The sequence below is a fragment of the Mustelus asterias genome, unplaced genomic scaffold (assembly GCF_964213995.1).
Source record: "Mustelus asterias unplaced genomic scaffold, sMusAst1.hap1.1 HAP1_SCAFFOLD_44, whole genome shotgun sequence".
NCBI classification, from domain to species: Eukaryota; Metazoa; Chordata; class Chondrichthyes; order Carcharhiniformes; family Triakidae; genus Mustelus; species Mustelus asterias.
Window position 1 is genome coordinate 540,994 of NW_027590121.1, and position 17,841 is coordinate 558,834.

General features: G+C 45.5%; 1 protein-coding gene across 1 annotated transcript; it reads right to left on the reverse strand.

Annotated features, from left to right (window-relative positions):
- Nucleotides 1–272: 272 nt before the first annotated feature.
- On the reverse strand, nt 273–15,956 carry LOC144482975 (uncharacterized). Its single transcript, XM_078201803.1, has 5 exons — nt 15,824–15,956; nt 14,063–14,640; nt 7,600–8,080; nt 621–1,107; nt 273–536 (listed from the first exon to the last, which is right to left on the reverse strand). The coding sequence occupies exons 2-5, from the start codon at nt 14,538–14,540 to the stop codon at nt 273–275; spliced, it is 1,710 nt and encodes a 569-aa protein (XP_078057929.1). The 5' UTR covers nt 14,541–14,640; nt 15,824–15,956.
- Between the last annotated feature and the right edge of the window lie 1,885 nt (nt 15,957–17,841).

Consider the following 17,841-nt stretch of genomic DNA (forward strand, 5'->3'; position numbering starts at 1 on the left):
AAATGGATCTCCCTGTAGTGGTAGGAAAAACATTATTTATTGTGTCAGATAGAATAAATATTGTCTTCAGTTTTTGTGGATCATTTCAGTGGAAATGTGCTCTCCCAGGCTCAAAGAGCATCAGCCCACTGGAAGCAAAGTTGTGAGACCGGCCGGCCAGTCCAGCAGAAAGAAACCCCCTGACCCTCCACTTCATCACCTGTCAGAATGAACATGCTTCAGTCCTGGATGTGATTAACAGCAGCAATAACAGCAGAATCCAACCCCTGTCATCACTTGTGAACTTGCTGGTGTCTCAGCAGCTGCGATGAATTAGTGAATCCTTTCCCACAGTCAGAGCAGGTGAATGGTCTCTCCCCAGTGTGAACTCGTCGGTGTTTCTGCAGATTAGATGCATCTGGGAATCCCTTCCCACAATCGGGGCAGGTGAATGGCCTCTCCCCAGTGCGAAATCGCTGGTGCATCAACAGATGGGATGAGCGACTAAATCCCTTCCCACAGGTAGAGCAGGTGAACGGTTTCTCCCCTGTGTGAACCTGTTGGTGCATCAGCAGACTGAATGAATCACTGAATCTCATTCCACACATTGAGCAGGGGAATGGTCTCTCTCTGGTATGAACCCTCTGGTGCATCAGCAGGTTGGATGAATCAGTAAATCCCTTCCCACACTTGGAGCAGGCGAATGGCCTCTCCCCAGTGTGAACTCGCTGGTGCCTCAGCAGGTTGGATGAATCACTGAATGCCTTCCCACACTCTGAGCAGCTGAATGGTCTCTCACCGGTGTGAATGCGCTCGTGTGACTGTAGGTGGGATAACTGTGTGAATTCCTTCCCGCACTCCGAGCAGGTGAACCGCCTCTCCCTGGTGTGAACTCGCTGGTGCATCAACAGGTTGGATGAATCACTGAATCCCTTTCCACAATTGGAGCAGGTAAATGGCCTCTCCCCGCTGTGAACTCGCTTGTGTGTCTGCAGGTGGGATGAACTTGTGAATCCTTTCCCACACTCGGGACAGGTGAATAGCCTCTCCCCTGTGTGAACTCGTTTGTGTGTCTGCAGGGAGGATGAATGAGCGAATCCCTTCCCACACTCCAAGCAAGTGAACGGCCTCTCCCCAGTGTGACTGCGTCGATGAGTTTCCAGCTGATATGGGAAATTGAATCCTTTGCCAGTCTCCACATTTCCATGGTTTCTCCATGGTGTAGGTGTCCATGTGTCTCTACCAGTTTGACAGTCAGTTGAAGCCTTGTCCATACATAAAAAACCTGAATAGTGACTAGTGATGTCTTTTCAAGCTGTGTCACTGGTTGAAGCTTTATTCAGTCACTGCACAGGAACACCCACTCATGTCTGTGTCTCCATGTTTTCCAATCACACTTATGGTTGAAATCTCTTGAAGCAGACAGAACAGACAAATATTTCTCTTTATAGATTCCAAAGGCCAATGTTGTTCAGGTCCCGATTTATCAAGTTAATCTGGCAGATCACCACGAGTATTTGTTTTGAGAAGTCCAATTCTGATATTCTGTAAAATGAGTTCCAAAGTTCATCACTGTCAGTGCAACTCAAATTCAGAAAAGACAATTCTAGTTTTTATAGAAAATTCTTTACTTTCTCCCGCCATTCTTACCTTGCATCTAATCCACATCATAGAACAACACTTGACATATCCCTGTCCTATATTAACTTACTGTCTCCTTAATATCAGCTATCTCCTGGGGATCCACCCCTTTAATTGTGAACATTAGGAAAATAGACCATCCTTTTAGCCAGACAAATAAATGTATTAAGCTGAGGGAGCTAAAGAATGTTAATGTCTTTAAGAGAGAGAGACCTGGACAACCTTTCCAGAGTCTGCAGCCTCCCTGGATTCATTTCCTTTCCCTTCAGTTGCTGCAAGTCCCCAAAATGAGAAAAGAAATGGAAAGGGGGAGAAAAGAAAGTGTTTCACTCACAGATGTTGGAGAGACAGAAGAACGTTTCTGTCTGCATGAAGCTCAATCTGCATTGTCACAAAGACAGCATTCTGATTGGCTGGAGGACCAGAGGGCTTCCGGTCCTCCAACTCTTCCCATTGGTGAACATCTCACGCGACATAATGGCGGGTGGGACCTCCTCCGTACATGCGCACCTTCCCTCTCCCCTGGACATGCGCATTCCGGGCCGCCTGCCTGCGTGGCGAATAGAGCGGTTTCCCCAGCGCCGTGGATTGTGGGTATGCGGCTGCCATTATTCAGCCGGTCTCCAAACTCCTGGGACTGGGGTGAAAATTCGTGGGTTTGGGTTTGGGTTGAGGTGGGGTGACCACACAAAGTACCTGTGGGTTGTCACTGGATTTGATTGTGACGCCCCTTTCGCAAAAGCGTTTGTTAAATACAGCTGTAAAGATTTGGACGATGGCACAGTGGTTAGCACCGCTGCCTCACAGCGCCAGGGACCCAGGTTCAATTCCGGCCTTGGGTGACTGCCTGTGGGGAGTTTGTACATTCTCTCTGTATCTGTGCGAGTGGCTGAGCTTCCCCGTCTTGCCAGCAGTTGACATGAGCTGGCCATGTCAATGATGAACGTCATGCAGGAGGGCACCAAGGCAGCCTCATGCAGGAGGGCACCAAGGGCAGCCTCATGCAGGAGGACACCAAGGCAGCCTCATGCAGGAGGACACCAAGGCAGCCTCAAGGCTGGTTTGGCCCTTCTGGTTCCCCTCTCCCCCTGCTCCAATGGCACAGACATTTGGAAATATGTAACGAATGTCCAGCTCCTCAATGCCAAAAGGTATTGCTGATTTTTAAAAATACTGCCTCTGAAAACTGGCATGGTTTGCAGAGATTAACAATTTAATGCACTTAACTGAACAGACTGGAAAATGCCCACATCTTTTCTCTGTCTCGTTAATCCACTCAAATGATCATCTGATGAGTCAGCTGACACTGTCCCATACAGGGAGCCTTTTGAAGTGCTGGCCGTGACCTTGTTCTGGGTCACTGCCTGCAACCTCCGACACTAAACATCCCACTCTCCAACACTCATTGAGCAAAATGAAGGTCTACAACCCGCCCTTGCTGCTAATTGATGACAATGAATGTATTATCAGGCACGAAGTGCTGGCAGCCCAGAAGTCGGAATGCTGCCGAATTCCGGATGTGGAATGCGCTGTCATAGAAACATAGAAACGAGAAGCAGGAGTAGGCCATTTGGCCCTTCAAACCTGCTCCACCATTCATTATAATCATCAAATTCAATAGGCTGATCATCGACTTCAATATCCTGGTCCCACGTGACTGCATTGTTCAGCTGTTGGAAGTTACCTCAAAACTGATTGCAAACATTTACGTCTCTGATGTAAATCACCATTTAAAGTCAACAAGGCTGGGTACAATTGTTGAGCTCTAATGAAGGGTCATCTAGACTCAAAATGTTGGCTCTATTCTCTCTCCACAGATGCTGTCAGACCTGCTGAGATTTCTCAGCATTTTCTGTTTTTGTTTCAGATTCCAGCAGCCGCAGTAATTTGCTTTATTTTAAGAGATTATTCCTCAAATTGAAATTGACAAAATAAATTGATATGAATGGCTGATTTGAACATCCAAAGGGAACGTTTAGGGGAATAATCATATTGTCAGAACAAAAAGAAACTAACAACTAACAGCCAGGTGGTTCCTCAGTGTCAAAAACAATTTGTTTTTCACAATAAATATTTCTACTTGAATTTGGGTTAATTTCGGAAAAAAAGTCAGAGAAAATTTGTGTTATTTTTAGGAAATAAAAGACCATCTAAAACAAAGATCTTGATAATGCCTGAAATCAAATATGATTATAATATATGAAATATGATATGGGGAAGTTTAGGAGTGAGATGAAGAGAAATTTCTTCATGCAGAGAGTGGTGAACTTGTGGAATTCACCAGCACAGAAGGCTGTGGAGGCCAAAACATTAGAAATATATCAGTTTACCTTCTGAGATATATTCAGACTCTAAAAGCATCAAGGAGTTTGGGGAGATCAGTGGAGAATGGTGTTGAGATAGGGGGTCAGTCATGATCATATTGAATAGCAGAGCAGGCTCGAAGTGCCAAATGACCTATTCCTGCTTCTATTTTCTATGTTTCTGGAAATCAACAAAACAAGAATCTCATCAGGACTGTTGTTAAAGAGGGAAATGAGGAATTACACATCTTCAGCCTGATCAACCAACATAAATTATAAAAGTCTGTCCTGTTAAGTATATTTTTCCATTCTATATTGATAAGTATTTTTCTTTTAAATAAGCTTCCTTCAACTGATTATCCAAGATTCCTGTCATAGAATCCCTACAGTGCTGAAGGAGGCCATTCGGCCCAGGGAACCTGCACCAACAACAATCCCACCCAGGCCTAATCCCATAACCCATTTACCCTGCTAATCCCCCTGACACTCAAGGTCAATTTAGAATAGCCAATCAACCTAACCCACACATCTTTGGAGTGTGAGGAAACCAGAGCACCTGGAGGAAACCCACACAGACATGGGGAGAACGTCTTATCCAGTGGTTAAAAGTCTTGCTTAAAGTAAAATAACTGAGGGAGTTGTTTACAGGCACTGGTGAATTGGGCTGATTGCAGACAGAATGAGCAGGACAGTGAGAGAGAGCTGTGTCTGCACTGTAGCAGAGACAGAAATCCGATTGGAGGGTTGAAACATGGAGGTACAGGGAAAAAGGGTATGGATTTGGGAGGTGACAAGGACGTTACAGGGGAAAAGACGGTTAGAGATTGGGGCGGGAGTTTACAAGGATATTGGGAGTTAAGGGTTGGTTTCATTGGGGGAGGGTGCTGGTGATGATGGCAGAACTGAAGGACATAGGAATACCTGAAGGGAGAGAACCATGAACGATATCAGTGAAAATAGGGAAGTTGGGTGAGGAGCAGTTTAGTGGGAATAAGGTCGAGGGAGGAGGTGGGATTGCTGGAAAGATATACTCTGAGAGGATACAAGGAGAGATAGGAGAGAATTGAAACAAAGGATCAAATTTAGGGCTACAGCAAGGGGGGTCATGAGAGAGAGTTTGGCTCGCTGGGCTCGGGGAAGGGAGGGAAGCAGTCGAGGCAGCTGATTACATTGTCTAAATCTTAATGACAAAGAAGCTCCTTGAGCTCCTCACACTGGAGGTGAAGATGGAGGAGATAGGGGAAAGATACCTTCAAAGGTTCCAAATTGTGTTTGAGATATTAAAAAAGCTCAACGCTTTTCATGTCGAACACAAACTGAATGTATTTTACTTAACAATGTATAACTTAACATTTATAACTATGCTTTGTTTATAAACAGCAATACTGTGATAACTTTCCACACAAATATCAACATACAAATTAGGAGCAGGAGTAGGCCACTCGGCCCCTCTAGCCTGCTCCGCCACTCAATAAGACCCTGGTTGATCTGATTGTAACCTCAAATCCACATTCCTTTTACCCCCTGTTAATCAAGAATCTAGTAAGAAGTCTCACAACACCAGGTTAAAGTCCAACAGGTTTATTTGGTAGCAAATACCATAAGCTTTCGGAGTGCTGCTCCTTCGTCAGATGGAGTGGAAATCTGCTCTCAAACAGTGCAAACAGGCACAAAATCAAGTTACAGAATACTAATTAGAATGCGAATCCCTACAGCCAGCCAGGTCTTAAAGGTACAGACAATGTGGGTGGAGGGGACATTAAACACAGGTTAAAGAGATGTGTATTGTCTCCAGACAGAACAGCTGGTGAGATTCTGCAAGCCCAGGAGGCAAGCTGTGGGGGTTACTGATAATGTGACATAAATCCAACATCCCGGTTTAGGCCGTCCTCATGTGTGCGGAACTTGGCTATCAGTTTCTGCTCAGCGACTCTGCACTGTCGTGTGTTGTGAAGGCCGCCTTGGAGAACGCTTACCTGAAGATCCAAGGCTGAATGCCCATGACTGCTGAAGTGCTCCCCCACAGGAAGAGAACAGTCTTGCCTGGTGATTGTTGAGCGGTGTTCATTCATCCATTGTCATAGCGTCTGCATGGTTTCCCCAATGTACCATGCCTCGGGACATCCTTTCCTGCAGCGTATCAGGTAGACAATGTTGGCCGAGTTGCAAGAGTAGGTACTGTGTACCTGGTAGATGGTGTTCTCACGTGAGACGATGGCATCCGTGTCGATGATCCGGCACGTCTTCCAGAGGTTGCTGTGGCAGGGTTGTGTGGTGTCGTGGTCACTGTTCTCCTGAAGGCTGGGTAGTTTGCTGCGGACAATGGTCTGTTTGAGGTTGCGTGGTTGTTTGAAGGCAAGAAGTGGGGGTGTGGGGATGGCCTTGGCGAGATGTTCGTCTTCATCAATGACATGTTGAAGGCTCCGGAGGAGATGCCGTAGCTTCTCCGCTCCGGGGAAGTACTGGATGACGAAGGGTACTCTGTCCACTGTGTCCCGTGTTTGTCTTCTGAGGAGGTCGGTGCGGCTTTTCGCTGTGGCGCGTCGGAACTGTTGATCAATGAGTCGAGCGCCATATCCTGTTCTTATGAGGGCATCTTTCAGTGTCTGGAGGTGTCTGTTGCGATCCTCCTCATCCGAGCAGATCCTGTGTATACGGAGGGCTTGTCCGTAGGGGATGGCTTCTTTAACGTGTTTAGGGTGGAAGCAATCAAGAATCTATCCAGCTCTGCCTTCAAAATATTCAAAGACACTGCTTCCAATGCTTTTTGAGGAAGAGAGTTCCAGAGACTCGCTGCCCTCTAAGAGAAAACATTTATTTCTCATCTTTGTGTCAACTGAGCAACATTTTATTTTTCAATAATGTATTCAATAATAAGAATTAGATTCGCTCACATGAGAAATCATCCTCTTTAAATCGATCCTGTCAAAATACCTCAGGAACTGAAAAAGATTTCAATCAAATTGTCTCTTATTCTTTTAAGCTCCAGTAGATACAAGCTCAGGCTACTCAGTCTTTCCTCATAAGACAACCTCACATTTCTGGTATAGTCTAGTAGACCTTCTCTGAACTGCTTCTAACACATTTATATTCTTCTTTAAATAAGGAGACAAAATATTTTAATAATATTCCAAATCACCAGTGTTCTGTAAAGCAGAAGCATAACCTCTCTTTTGTATTCAATTCCCCTCACAATAAACAATAACATTATGTTAACTTTCCCAATTATTTGCAGTACCCTTCTACTAGCCTTTTGTGACTCATGAACCAGGACACTCAGAATCCTCTGACGGGTAACTGAATTTCTCCTCACAGTCTCCACATTTACACGGTTTCTCCCTAATGTGACTGTGGATGTGAATGGTGCTGTTTCCTTCCATGTTCAAAATTCTCTGCTGTTAAGGTTAAATTGTGCGGCTCCATCCAATCCTGATCTGATCTTCTGAGCGAGTATCCTGACGCCAAATCCTCCCCTTCTAAGCCAATTATGTTAACACCTATAACAGGGCTGGAGTTATTTTTCAATTCAGCAGAAACAGACCCAAATGAACATGGTTCAGTCTGAATATGATTAACAGCAAAATCCAATCACAATAGTTACTTGTGAATTTGCTGGTGTTTTAGCAGCCTGGATGAAGTAATGTATCCCTTCCCACACTGGGAGCAAGTGAATGGCCTCTCCCCAGTGTGAGTTCGCTGGTGATTTAGCAGTGTGCATGAGGTAATGAATCCCTTTCCACACACAGAGCAGGTGAACGGCCTCTCCCCAGTGTGAATTCGCTGGTGTTTCAGCAGGATGGCTGGGGTAGTGAATCCCTTCCCACACTGGGAGCAGGTGAATGGCCTCTCCCCAGTGTGAACTCGCTGGTGATTTAGCAGCGTGGATGACTGAGTAAATCCCTTCCCACACTGAGAGCAGGTGAATGGCCTTTCCTCAGTATGAATTCGCTCGTGTATCGCTAGGTTGGATGACTGATTGAATTCCTTCCTACACACAGAACATGTGAACGGTCTCTCCCCTGTGTGAATTCGCTGGTGTTTCAGCAGATGGGATGAGGTAGTGAATCCCTTCCCACATTGAGAGCAGGTGAAAGGTCTCTCCCCGGTGTGAATGCGTCGATGAGTTTCCAGGTGGGATGGGTAATCAAATCCCTTCCAACAATCCTCACATTTCCAAGCCATCTCCCTGTTGTGACTGCAATTATGTTCTGAAAGGCCAGATGATTGGGTGAAGTCTTGTCCCCACACACAGAACACGTGTACAGTTTCTCTCCACTGTGAATGGTGCTTTTTCCTTCTATATTCAAAATACAATGATATTCAGGTTACAATAAATTGGTCGACTCGATCAGGACTGAGATCACGTTTGATTTCTGTTTACCAACTGCAAATCCTCCTCTCCTAAAATGCTGTGAAATTGATTTAAAACAGAAAAAAACTCATTTTCTCCTCATGCAACTGGCAAACATTAGTTTATCTATGGAGAGAGACACAAAGTTAAAAGGCAAAAGGGATCAAAGGATATGGGGGTTTGGGCTATTATCATAATGAATGGAAGCCCAGACTTAAAGGGCCAAATTGGCTACTCCTAAACCTTTTTTACTGTGCTTCTATGGAACTCAATGTCTATGAGGATGGTGGAGCAGGAGACAAATGGTTTCAAAATGAGATTGGATCGGCACACAAAGGAAATGAACATGCTGCACTAATGGAGATATAGAGGGGAATGGGGCTGAGTGGATCGCCCTGCAGAAAGTTGACATGGACTCAAGTTCCTTCTGAAGTGTCGAGTCTATGACTGGAAATGTATAACATCACTGCAGTACTAGGTTACAAGAATGGAAATAATAAATACATTATTTTACTGAAATATAAATATTAGACCTAATACATACTATAAAACAACACTGGATATATCTCTGTTGTTACGTCCCAAGCCAACTGATAACTCTATAATAAACACATTCCCAGACAATTCCAAGGATAAAATGAGTGAGGTTTCACTTTTTAAAATGTTTCCTTGTAAAAATCAAAATAAAAGCAACATAAATGAATCAGGCATTGACAGACAAATAGTATTTGAATAGATGGGATACTTTTTACTTTCAATAAAACCAGTCTCCACAAAATCACCAGCAATTTCTCCCTTAGAATTCATGGCATTCATTCAATTTACCACAACTCTCTGTATTTCCCAGAGAGAAAAAAACACAGGAGAATGGCACTCAGTTATAATGCTCATTTGGAGAGTCGGGTACAGATATGATGTTCTAAATGGCCCATATATATTTTATATATTTGCATATTTAATGGATAATAAATATGTGTAATATACAGCACTCTGTTATGTGATTGGCGAGATAGGGATCAGTGAGGAAGAACTTTTTTTAGGCCCTGGAACTTGCTGCTGATGAGAGTGGTGTAACTGGAGATGATCAGTGATTTCAAAATGAAATTTGATGGACACTTAAGGAAATAAACTTTCAGGGAAATGGGGATATTGAGGGGTATGGAATTGACTGACTTTCTGCACAGACAGTTGGTATGGACTTGAGTTGCCAAATAGATTCATTTTGTGCCACAGTGACTCTGTGGCTTGAAATATAAAACATAGCAACGCTGCTATATATTTCAAGACAAGAAATAATTATAACGAACTTCAGAGAATCATAAATGATTTTGTATGTGCCATATGACCACGCTATCTCTGTCCTCAGTTGATTTACTCTTCCTTTAAACGTCATCCATCTCTTGGGAAAACGTTTTAATTGTGAGCATTAGGTAGGAGGCCATCCTATTAACCAGACAAATAAATGTGTCAAACTGAGAGAGCTAAAGGATGTCTTTGAGAGAAAAAGGAAAAGATACCTGGACCTTGTCCTGCTCCTAATTCCGATGTTCGTCTGCTTCCTTTCCAGAGTCTGCAGCCTCCCTGGATTCACTTCCTTTCCCTTCAGTTGCTGCAAGTCCCCAATTTCCCCCAGAATGAGAAAAGAAATGGAAAGGGGGAAACATTGATTTCCTCCCAGATGTTGCAGAGGAGGGAGTTTCACTCCGAAGCTCATTGGATAACTTCAGCACTGTGACGTCACAAAGGAGCCCCGCCTGAATCAGCCAATAGGAATCAGTCCGCTTCGCGGTGCCGTCATGGTTTTCCAGTGCGCAGGCCCGGCCCGCGTTTCCCGCCCATTGGTCCCTTCCCCCCTGCACCTCCTCGAGCCAAGGTTTCCAGGCAACCGGCTGGCGGCTCCGGCCAGAGCGAGAAGCCGCTCGGTGATCTCCCCCTCCCCCCTCTCTCTACGGCGGCTGCTGCTCCAAAAAGAGATCGAGAGCGACCGCTGGCGGCAGCCGCACTGCGCCTGCTCCGGACAGCTCGGCTCAGCAGCGCTCTCTGCGCCTGCTCCGAACAGCTCGGCTCAGCAGCGCTCTCTGCGCCTGCGTGCTGGGCTGCCAGCTGAGGGACTGGGGGAGGGGTCTTTGTAAAATCTCTTCCCAGCATTTTCTTCCAAGTCCCGCAGTTTGATTTGAAACAGCACAGCTTTTGTTTCAGACTCAAACGTCCTTCTCTGGCCAACATGTGTGAGTAAAACCTTGGTTAGGCGCATTTTAGGTATTGCATGCAGTTGTGTCACCACACCACCAGAAAGACATGGAAGCTTTGGAGAGAGTGCAGAGAAGGTTCACCCGGATGTTGCCTGGTCTCGAGGTGTGGACCATGAGGAGAGATTGAATAAACTAGTCTTGTTTTCACTGGAAAGATGTAGGATGAGGGGAGACCTGATAGTCCAAATGCAGCCTAACCAAGGTTTTATATCGCTGCAACATGATTTCCCAACTTTTGTACTCAATGCCCCGGCTGATGAAGGCAAGCATGACTTCTGCTTTTTTAATCACTTTGGCCATCTGTGTTGCCAATTTTAGGGAACTGTAAACTTGCATGCCTAGATCCCTTTGTATCTTAATGTTCCTAAGGGTTCTACTATTTACAATATAATTCACATCTACATTTGATCCTCCAAAATGCGTCACCTCGTATTCGTATGGATGAAACTCCATCTGCCATTTCTGTGCCCAAGTCTCCAATTTATCTAAATTCTGTTGTATCCTCTGACAATCCCTGGTACTATCAGCAACTCCAACAGTCTTTGTGTCATCCGCAAATTTACTAATCCCCCACATTTTCCTCCAGATCATTTATATATACTACTAACAGAGGTCCCAGTACTGATCCCTGCGGAACACCACTAACTATGGATGAAAAACACCCTTGCACTGCTACTTTCTGTCTCTTAAAGCAAAGTCAGTTCTGTATCCATCTAGCCAGCCCACCCTGAATCACATGTGATTTTTAGTTTATGTACCAGTCTGCCATGTGGGACCTTGTCAAACACCTTAGTAAACTACGTCCATAGCCCTTCCCTCATCAATTATCTTTGTCACATCTTCAAAAAACTTAATCAAGTTAGTGAGACAAAACCTTGCTGCCTGAGACTAACTCGTCCATTTTCTTCCAAATGTGCATATATCCTGTCTCTCAGTATCTTCTCCAAAAGCTTCCCCACCACTGACATCAAGATCACCGGCCTATAAGTCCTGGATTATCCCTGCTTCCTTTCTCAAACAAGGGAACAACATTGGCTATTCTCCAGTCCTCTGGAACCTCACCTGTGGTCAAAGAGGACGTGAAGATATCTGTTAAAACCCCAGCTATTTCTTCCCTTGTCTCCTGCAGCAACCTGGGATAGATCCCACCTGGCCCTGGGGACTTGTCTACCTTAACGCAATTTAGGATACCTAACAATTCTTCCTTCAATATATTTACATTCTCTAGAGTGTTCACACACCTATCCCTGACCTCAACATCCGTTATGTCCTTCTCCTTGATCAATACCGATACAAAGTACTCAGTAAGGTTCTCACCCACTTTCTATGGCTCCACGGAAAACTTCCCTCCATTGTCCTTGAGTGGGCCTACTCTTTCTCTTGCTACCCTCTTGCTCCTAATATGCGCATAAAAAGCCTTGGGGTTCTCCTTGACCCTGTTTACTAAAGACATTTCATGGCCCCTTTTAGCCCTCCGAATCCCATGTTCAAGTTCCTTCCTACTTTCAATGTGCTCCTCAAGCGCTTCATTCATTTTTAGACTAGGCCGATCATATGCTTCCTTTTTCCTTTTGACTGAACTTACAATTTTCCTTGTCATCCATGGTTCCTGAATCCTGCCATTTCTGTCCTTCATTTTTTGCGAGAACATGCCTGTCCTGCACTTCAATCAACTGGCCTTTAAAGGCCTCCCACCTGCCAGACATGGATTTACCTTCAAATAGCTGCTCCCAATCCACATTCCCCAGTTCCTGTCTAATTTGGATGTAATTGGCCCGTGCCTAATTAAGCAGCCTGACCCGAGGGCCACTCTTGTTCTTATCCACGACTATCTGAAATCTTATGGAATTATGGTTGCTAAACCCAAAATGCTCCCCCACTGAAACATTGATCACCTGGCCCAGCTCATTCCCCAATACCAAGTCTAGTATGGCCCCCTCCGGGTTGGATTGTCAACATACTGTATCAAAAAGCCCTCTAGGACAATCTAACAAATTGTTCTCCATCCGAGCCCTTGGCTGTCAGGGAATTTGTATAGACATTTAATAAGAAAAGAGTTAACAAAGTGAGCATTGGTCCCATAGAAAGTGATCTGGAGAATTAGTTGTGGAAAGTAGGGCTATGGTGGATGAACTAAACAGATATTTTGCACCTGTCTTTGCTATAGACAGCACAAGTAACCTCCCAGAGATAGTTGTAAATCAGGAAATGGAAGAGATGGCGCAAATCAGGAAAATTACGAACAGTGGTATTGAGCACATTGTTGGGCGTGTGCGCTGACAGATTCTCTGGTCTGAATGGACTTCTCCCTAAGGTCTTGAAAGAAGAGGCTACTGAGATTGTTGGTGCAGTCATTTTAATTTTACAAAATTTCATCGATTCAGGGAAAAATGGCAAATGTTTTATGATTCAAAAAGGAAGAGAGAAAGTGGGAAAGTTCAGGCCAGTTAGCCGAACATTTGTCACAGGGAAAATGTTAAAAGCCATTCTCTTCCTCTTCAGTGGAAGCAGAGTCTTTGAATATTTTTAAGACAAAGCTAGATAGATTCCTGATTAACAAGAGGGTGAAAGGTTATGGGATGTAGGCTGGAATGTAGAGCTGAGGTTACAATCAGATCAGCCATGAGCTTACTGAATGGTGGAGCAGGCTCGAGGGGCCGAATGACCTACTTCTGCAGATGGAGTTTAATCCGGATAAATGCGAAGTGATGCATTTTGGAAGAAATAATGTAGGGAGGAGTTATACAATAAATGGCAGAGTCATCAGGAGTATAGAAACACAGAGGGACCTAGGTGTGCAAGTCCACAAATCCTTGAAGGTAGCAACACAGGTGGAGAAGGTGGTGAAGAAGGCATATGGTATGCTTGCCTTTATAGGACGGGGTATAGAGTATAAAAGCTGGAGTCTGATGATGCAGCTGTATAGAACGCTGGTTAGGCCACATTTGGAGTACTGCGTCCAGTTCTGGTCGCCGCACTACCAGAAGGACGTGGAGGCGTTAGAGAGAGTGCAGAGAAGGTTTACCAGGATGTTGCCTGGTATGGAGGGTCTTAGCTATGAGGAGAGATTGGGTAGACTGGGGTTGTTCTCCTTGGAAAGACGGAGAATGAGGGGAGATCGAATAGAGGTGTACAAGATTATGAAGGGTATAGATAGGGTGAACAGTGGGAAGCTTTTTCCCAGGTCGGAGGTGACGATCACGAGGGGTCACGGGCTCAAGCTGAGAGGGGCGAAGTATAACTCAGATATCAGAGGGACGTTTTTTACACAGAGGGTGGTGGGGGCCTGGAATGCGCTGCCAAGTAGGGTGGTGGAGGCAGGCACGCTGACATCGTTTAAGACTTACCTGGATAGTCACATGAGCAGCCTGGGAATGGAGGGATACAAACGATTGGTCGAGTTGGACCAAGGAGCGGCACAGGCTTGGAGGGCCGAAGGGCCTGTTTCCTGTGCTGTACTGTTCTTTGTTCCTAATTTTTATGTTCGTATGCTCGCTGGTGTTTCAGCAGGTGGGATGACTGAGTGAATCTCTTCCCACACTCAGAGCAGGTGAATGGCCTCTCCCCAGTGTGAGTGCGCTGGTGTACAGTGAGATGAGATGATTGTTTGAACCGAGTCCCACATTGAGAGCACCTGAATGGTCTCTCATCAGTGTGAACACGTTGATGGTACATTAGTTCCTGACAATTTTTATAACACTTCCCACAGTCCAGACATTTAAAAGGTCTGTCCTCACTGTGAACACTTTGGTGTGTCATCAGATTAGATGAATTAATGAATCCCTTCCCACACACACAGCAGGTGAATGGCCTCTGCCCTGTGTGACCACGCTGATGAATTTCCAGCTGTGATGGGTAATTGAATCTCTTTCCACAGTCACCACATTTCCACGGCTTCTCCCTGTTGTGACTGCATTTGTGTCTTGACAGGCCGGATGATTGGCTGAAGTCTCGCGCACACACAGAACATGTGTACGGTTTCTCCCCACTGTGAATGGTGCTTTTTCCTTCCATGTTCAAAATCCAATGATGTTCCGGTTACGATAAATTGGGTGATCCATCAGATCCTGACGTGATGTTTGGTTTGAGCTTTCTGATTGCAAATTCACCCCTTCTGAAACAGAAAAAGTGAGAGTGAAGCCACAAAAACAGAAAAGTGGGTGGTGAAATGGAGCTGAATGAATCTGTTAATTTATGGGGCCGGCACCAGGAAAGAGTGACCATGAAAACTGCTGGATTGTCATAAATTTAACAATTGGTTCATTATATCCTTCAGGAAAGGGAACCTGCCACCCAGTCTGGACCGATACACGATCCAGTATCTATGGAAGGGAATGAGAGGGAGAGAGAAGAAGCAGAGGATGAAGAAGAGAGATTTTTCTGTATTTGCAGCTTGATCAGAACTCTGACAGAATCACCTAAACCCTCAACCTCCACCACCGACAACGGCCAGAGTATTCAGCATATGTTAAGACCATTACCTCTAAGTTCCCCTCCAACTCACACATCGTCCTGACTTGTCTGACATCAGAACTGGAACATCAGAAATTTTCTCTCATTTAAATATTGAGAAGACTGAAGCCATACTTTCCAGTTCCCACTCCAAACTTCATTCCCAAACTACTGACACCGTCACTCTCTCTGCCAACTGTGTGAACGGCACGGTGGCACAGTGGTTAGCACTGCTGCCTCACAGTGCCAGAGACCTGGGTTCGATTCCTGGCTTGGGTGACTGTCTTTGCAGAGTTTGCACATTCTCCCCGTGTCTGTGTGGGTTTCCCCCGGGTGCTCCAGTTTCCTCCCACAATCTGAAAGACGTGTTGGTTAGGTGCATTGGCCATGCTGAATTCTCCCTCAGCGTATCCGTACAGGCGCCGAAATGTGGCAACTAGGGGATTCTCACATTAACTTCATTGCAGTGTTAATGTAAGCCTACTTGTGACACTAATAAATAGCCAGGTTGTTCAGAACCATGATGTTATATAACCATGGTTGAGGGGGTGGCACAGTTGTTGTGCGTTGTGCTGCATCAGTGAGAAATTGGAAGTGAAAGAGTGAAGCAGTTTGATGGACAAGTTGTCCACGTTCTGTCACTGGAGAATTTCGAAATTATTGACCCCAATAAAAATGGCATCTGCGCATGCGCCCTATTGCGAGTGCCCTCGCGAAAGATGACAGCTGCGCATGCGTCTTGCTGGGACCGCCCGAAAAAGATGGCGGCGGTTAACCCGGGTCTGTAACTGAGAGAAAGTTACGGCCCTGCTCTGTGCAAAGGGCCGGGGACCATCCCCAATTACCGGTAGGTTCTTTTTCAAAGATTCGCGGTTTATGTAACGTCTTTACGAAATCTCGCAAACCGCCCGCCTGATCCATCGCTCCCTCTGCCTCGCCATTCCCACCTTTACTAATTGTGGAGCTGAGCAAGATTCGTTTCCACCGCCATTAATCACACTGCGCATGCTTCATTTACACCCCAGCCCCGCCTCTCAATAACTGATTGGAGGACCAGCCGCTCCCGCTCCGTCCTCCAGCCCCGCCCCCTCTTCCTATTGGTCCGAGCTGCCGTCAATCAGTCCCCGGGCTTTGTGAGCTGGAGCAAACCCTTCAGAATCATTGTCAGCTCCCTGGTTTGCAGCTGCGGGGCTTCTCCCTCCCTCCCTCCCGGGAACAGGCCCAGGTTAACGGCCCCATCCTGGCTCAGCCACTGGAGGATGGTTCACATCAGAGGATGGGGGAGGGGGACAATAAATAAGAGGTTACACTTTGGCCTCAAATCAATGAGGACTCTGATCTCTGGGAAGGAAGGAAACCCTGGGAGGTGGGCGGGGAGGATTCACAAACACCCGCTGGAGACCCAACACCCCCAATAAGACCCATTGGTTTTATTGTCAGTCTGCAGACAGGAGCTGGAGAACTGAACCCAGACAGAGGAGAGGGAGGGAGAAAACTGGGAGTGGAGGAAAGAAATGGTGCAGATGGTGAGATGCGTTTGGATTTCAGCTCAGGGAGGAGGGAGAGTGTGTGGGACGGGGATTTACAGATTTGAGGGAACAAGAAAAAAAAATGTTCCAGAGAAACGAGAATTGTCTGTTCAGAATTTTTATCCTGGACTGACAGTGATGGATTTTTGAAACTGCTTTTACAGATGAGGATTTACACACAGGAAACTCAAACCAAGACAAATGTCACTGCGATTTCTATCGTGCATTGACAGCAATGGGTTTTGTAAGCAGAGATTGAAGGGGTTGGACCATTTTTCTTTAGAAAATAAGGGATTACGCAGTGACCCGATAGTCTTTTAAAATTATCAGGTGCTTGGACAGGGGAGATGTGGAGAAAATACTTCCATTTGAGAGAGTTCAAAACTAGCGACCATCAATAAGCAAAGAGTGATTAATACATGATCGTTACTAATCAATCCAAGATGAAGATGAGGACAAATTTTTTTACTCACAGGTTGAGAATGTGAAATTCATTAATACAGGAAGCAGTTCAGGAAATTATTGAGCTGTTGTCAGAAGGAAAACATGAGACCATAAAATATAGGAGCACAATTAAGCTATTTGGCCCATTGTGTTTGCTCTGCTATTCAATCATGACTGATAAGTTTATCCATTCTCCTGCCCTTTGTAACCTTTGATCCCTTTACCAATCAAGAACCTTTGGGGCGGCACGGTAGCACAGTGGTTAGCACTGCTGCTTCACAGCTCCAGGGTCCTGGGTTCGATTCCCGGCTCGGGTCACTGTCTGTGTGGAGTTTGCACATTCTCCTCGTGTCTGCGTGGGTTTCCTCCAGGTGCTCCGGTTTCCTCCCACAGTCCAAAGATGTGCGGGTTAGGTTGATTGGCCAGGTTAAAAAAAAAATTGCCCCTTAGAGTCCTGAGATGCGTAGGTTAGTGGGATTAGTGGGTAAATATGTGGGGGTAGGGCCTGGGTGGGATTGTGGTCGGTGCAGACTCAATGGGCCGAATGGCCTCCTTCTGCACTGTAGGGTTTCTATGATTCTATGATTTCTATCTCTTTTAAATGTACTCAATGACCTTGCCATCACAGTCTTCTATGGCACTGAATTCCACAGATTCACCACCCTCTGGCTGAAGAAATTCATGACAAACGCATCAGAGAAAAAGGAATAGAAAGATCAGCTGAAAGACTGAGATGTGGTAGATAGAATTTATAGCATTCCTACAATGTAGAAGGAGGCCATTTGGCCCATTGAGTCTGCACCAACCATAATCCCACCCTGACCCTATACTCATAACCCCACTTATTTACCCTGGTAGTCCCCCTGACAGTAAGGGACAATTTAGCATGG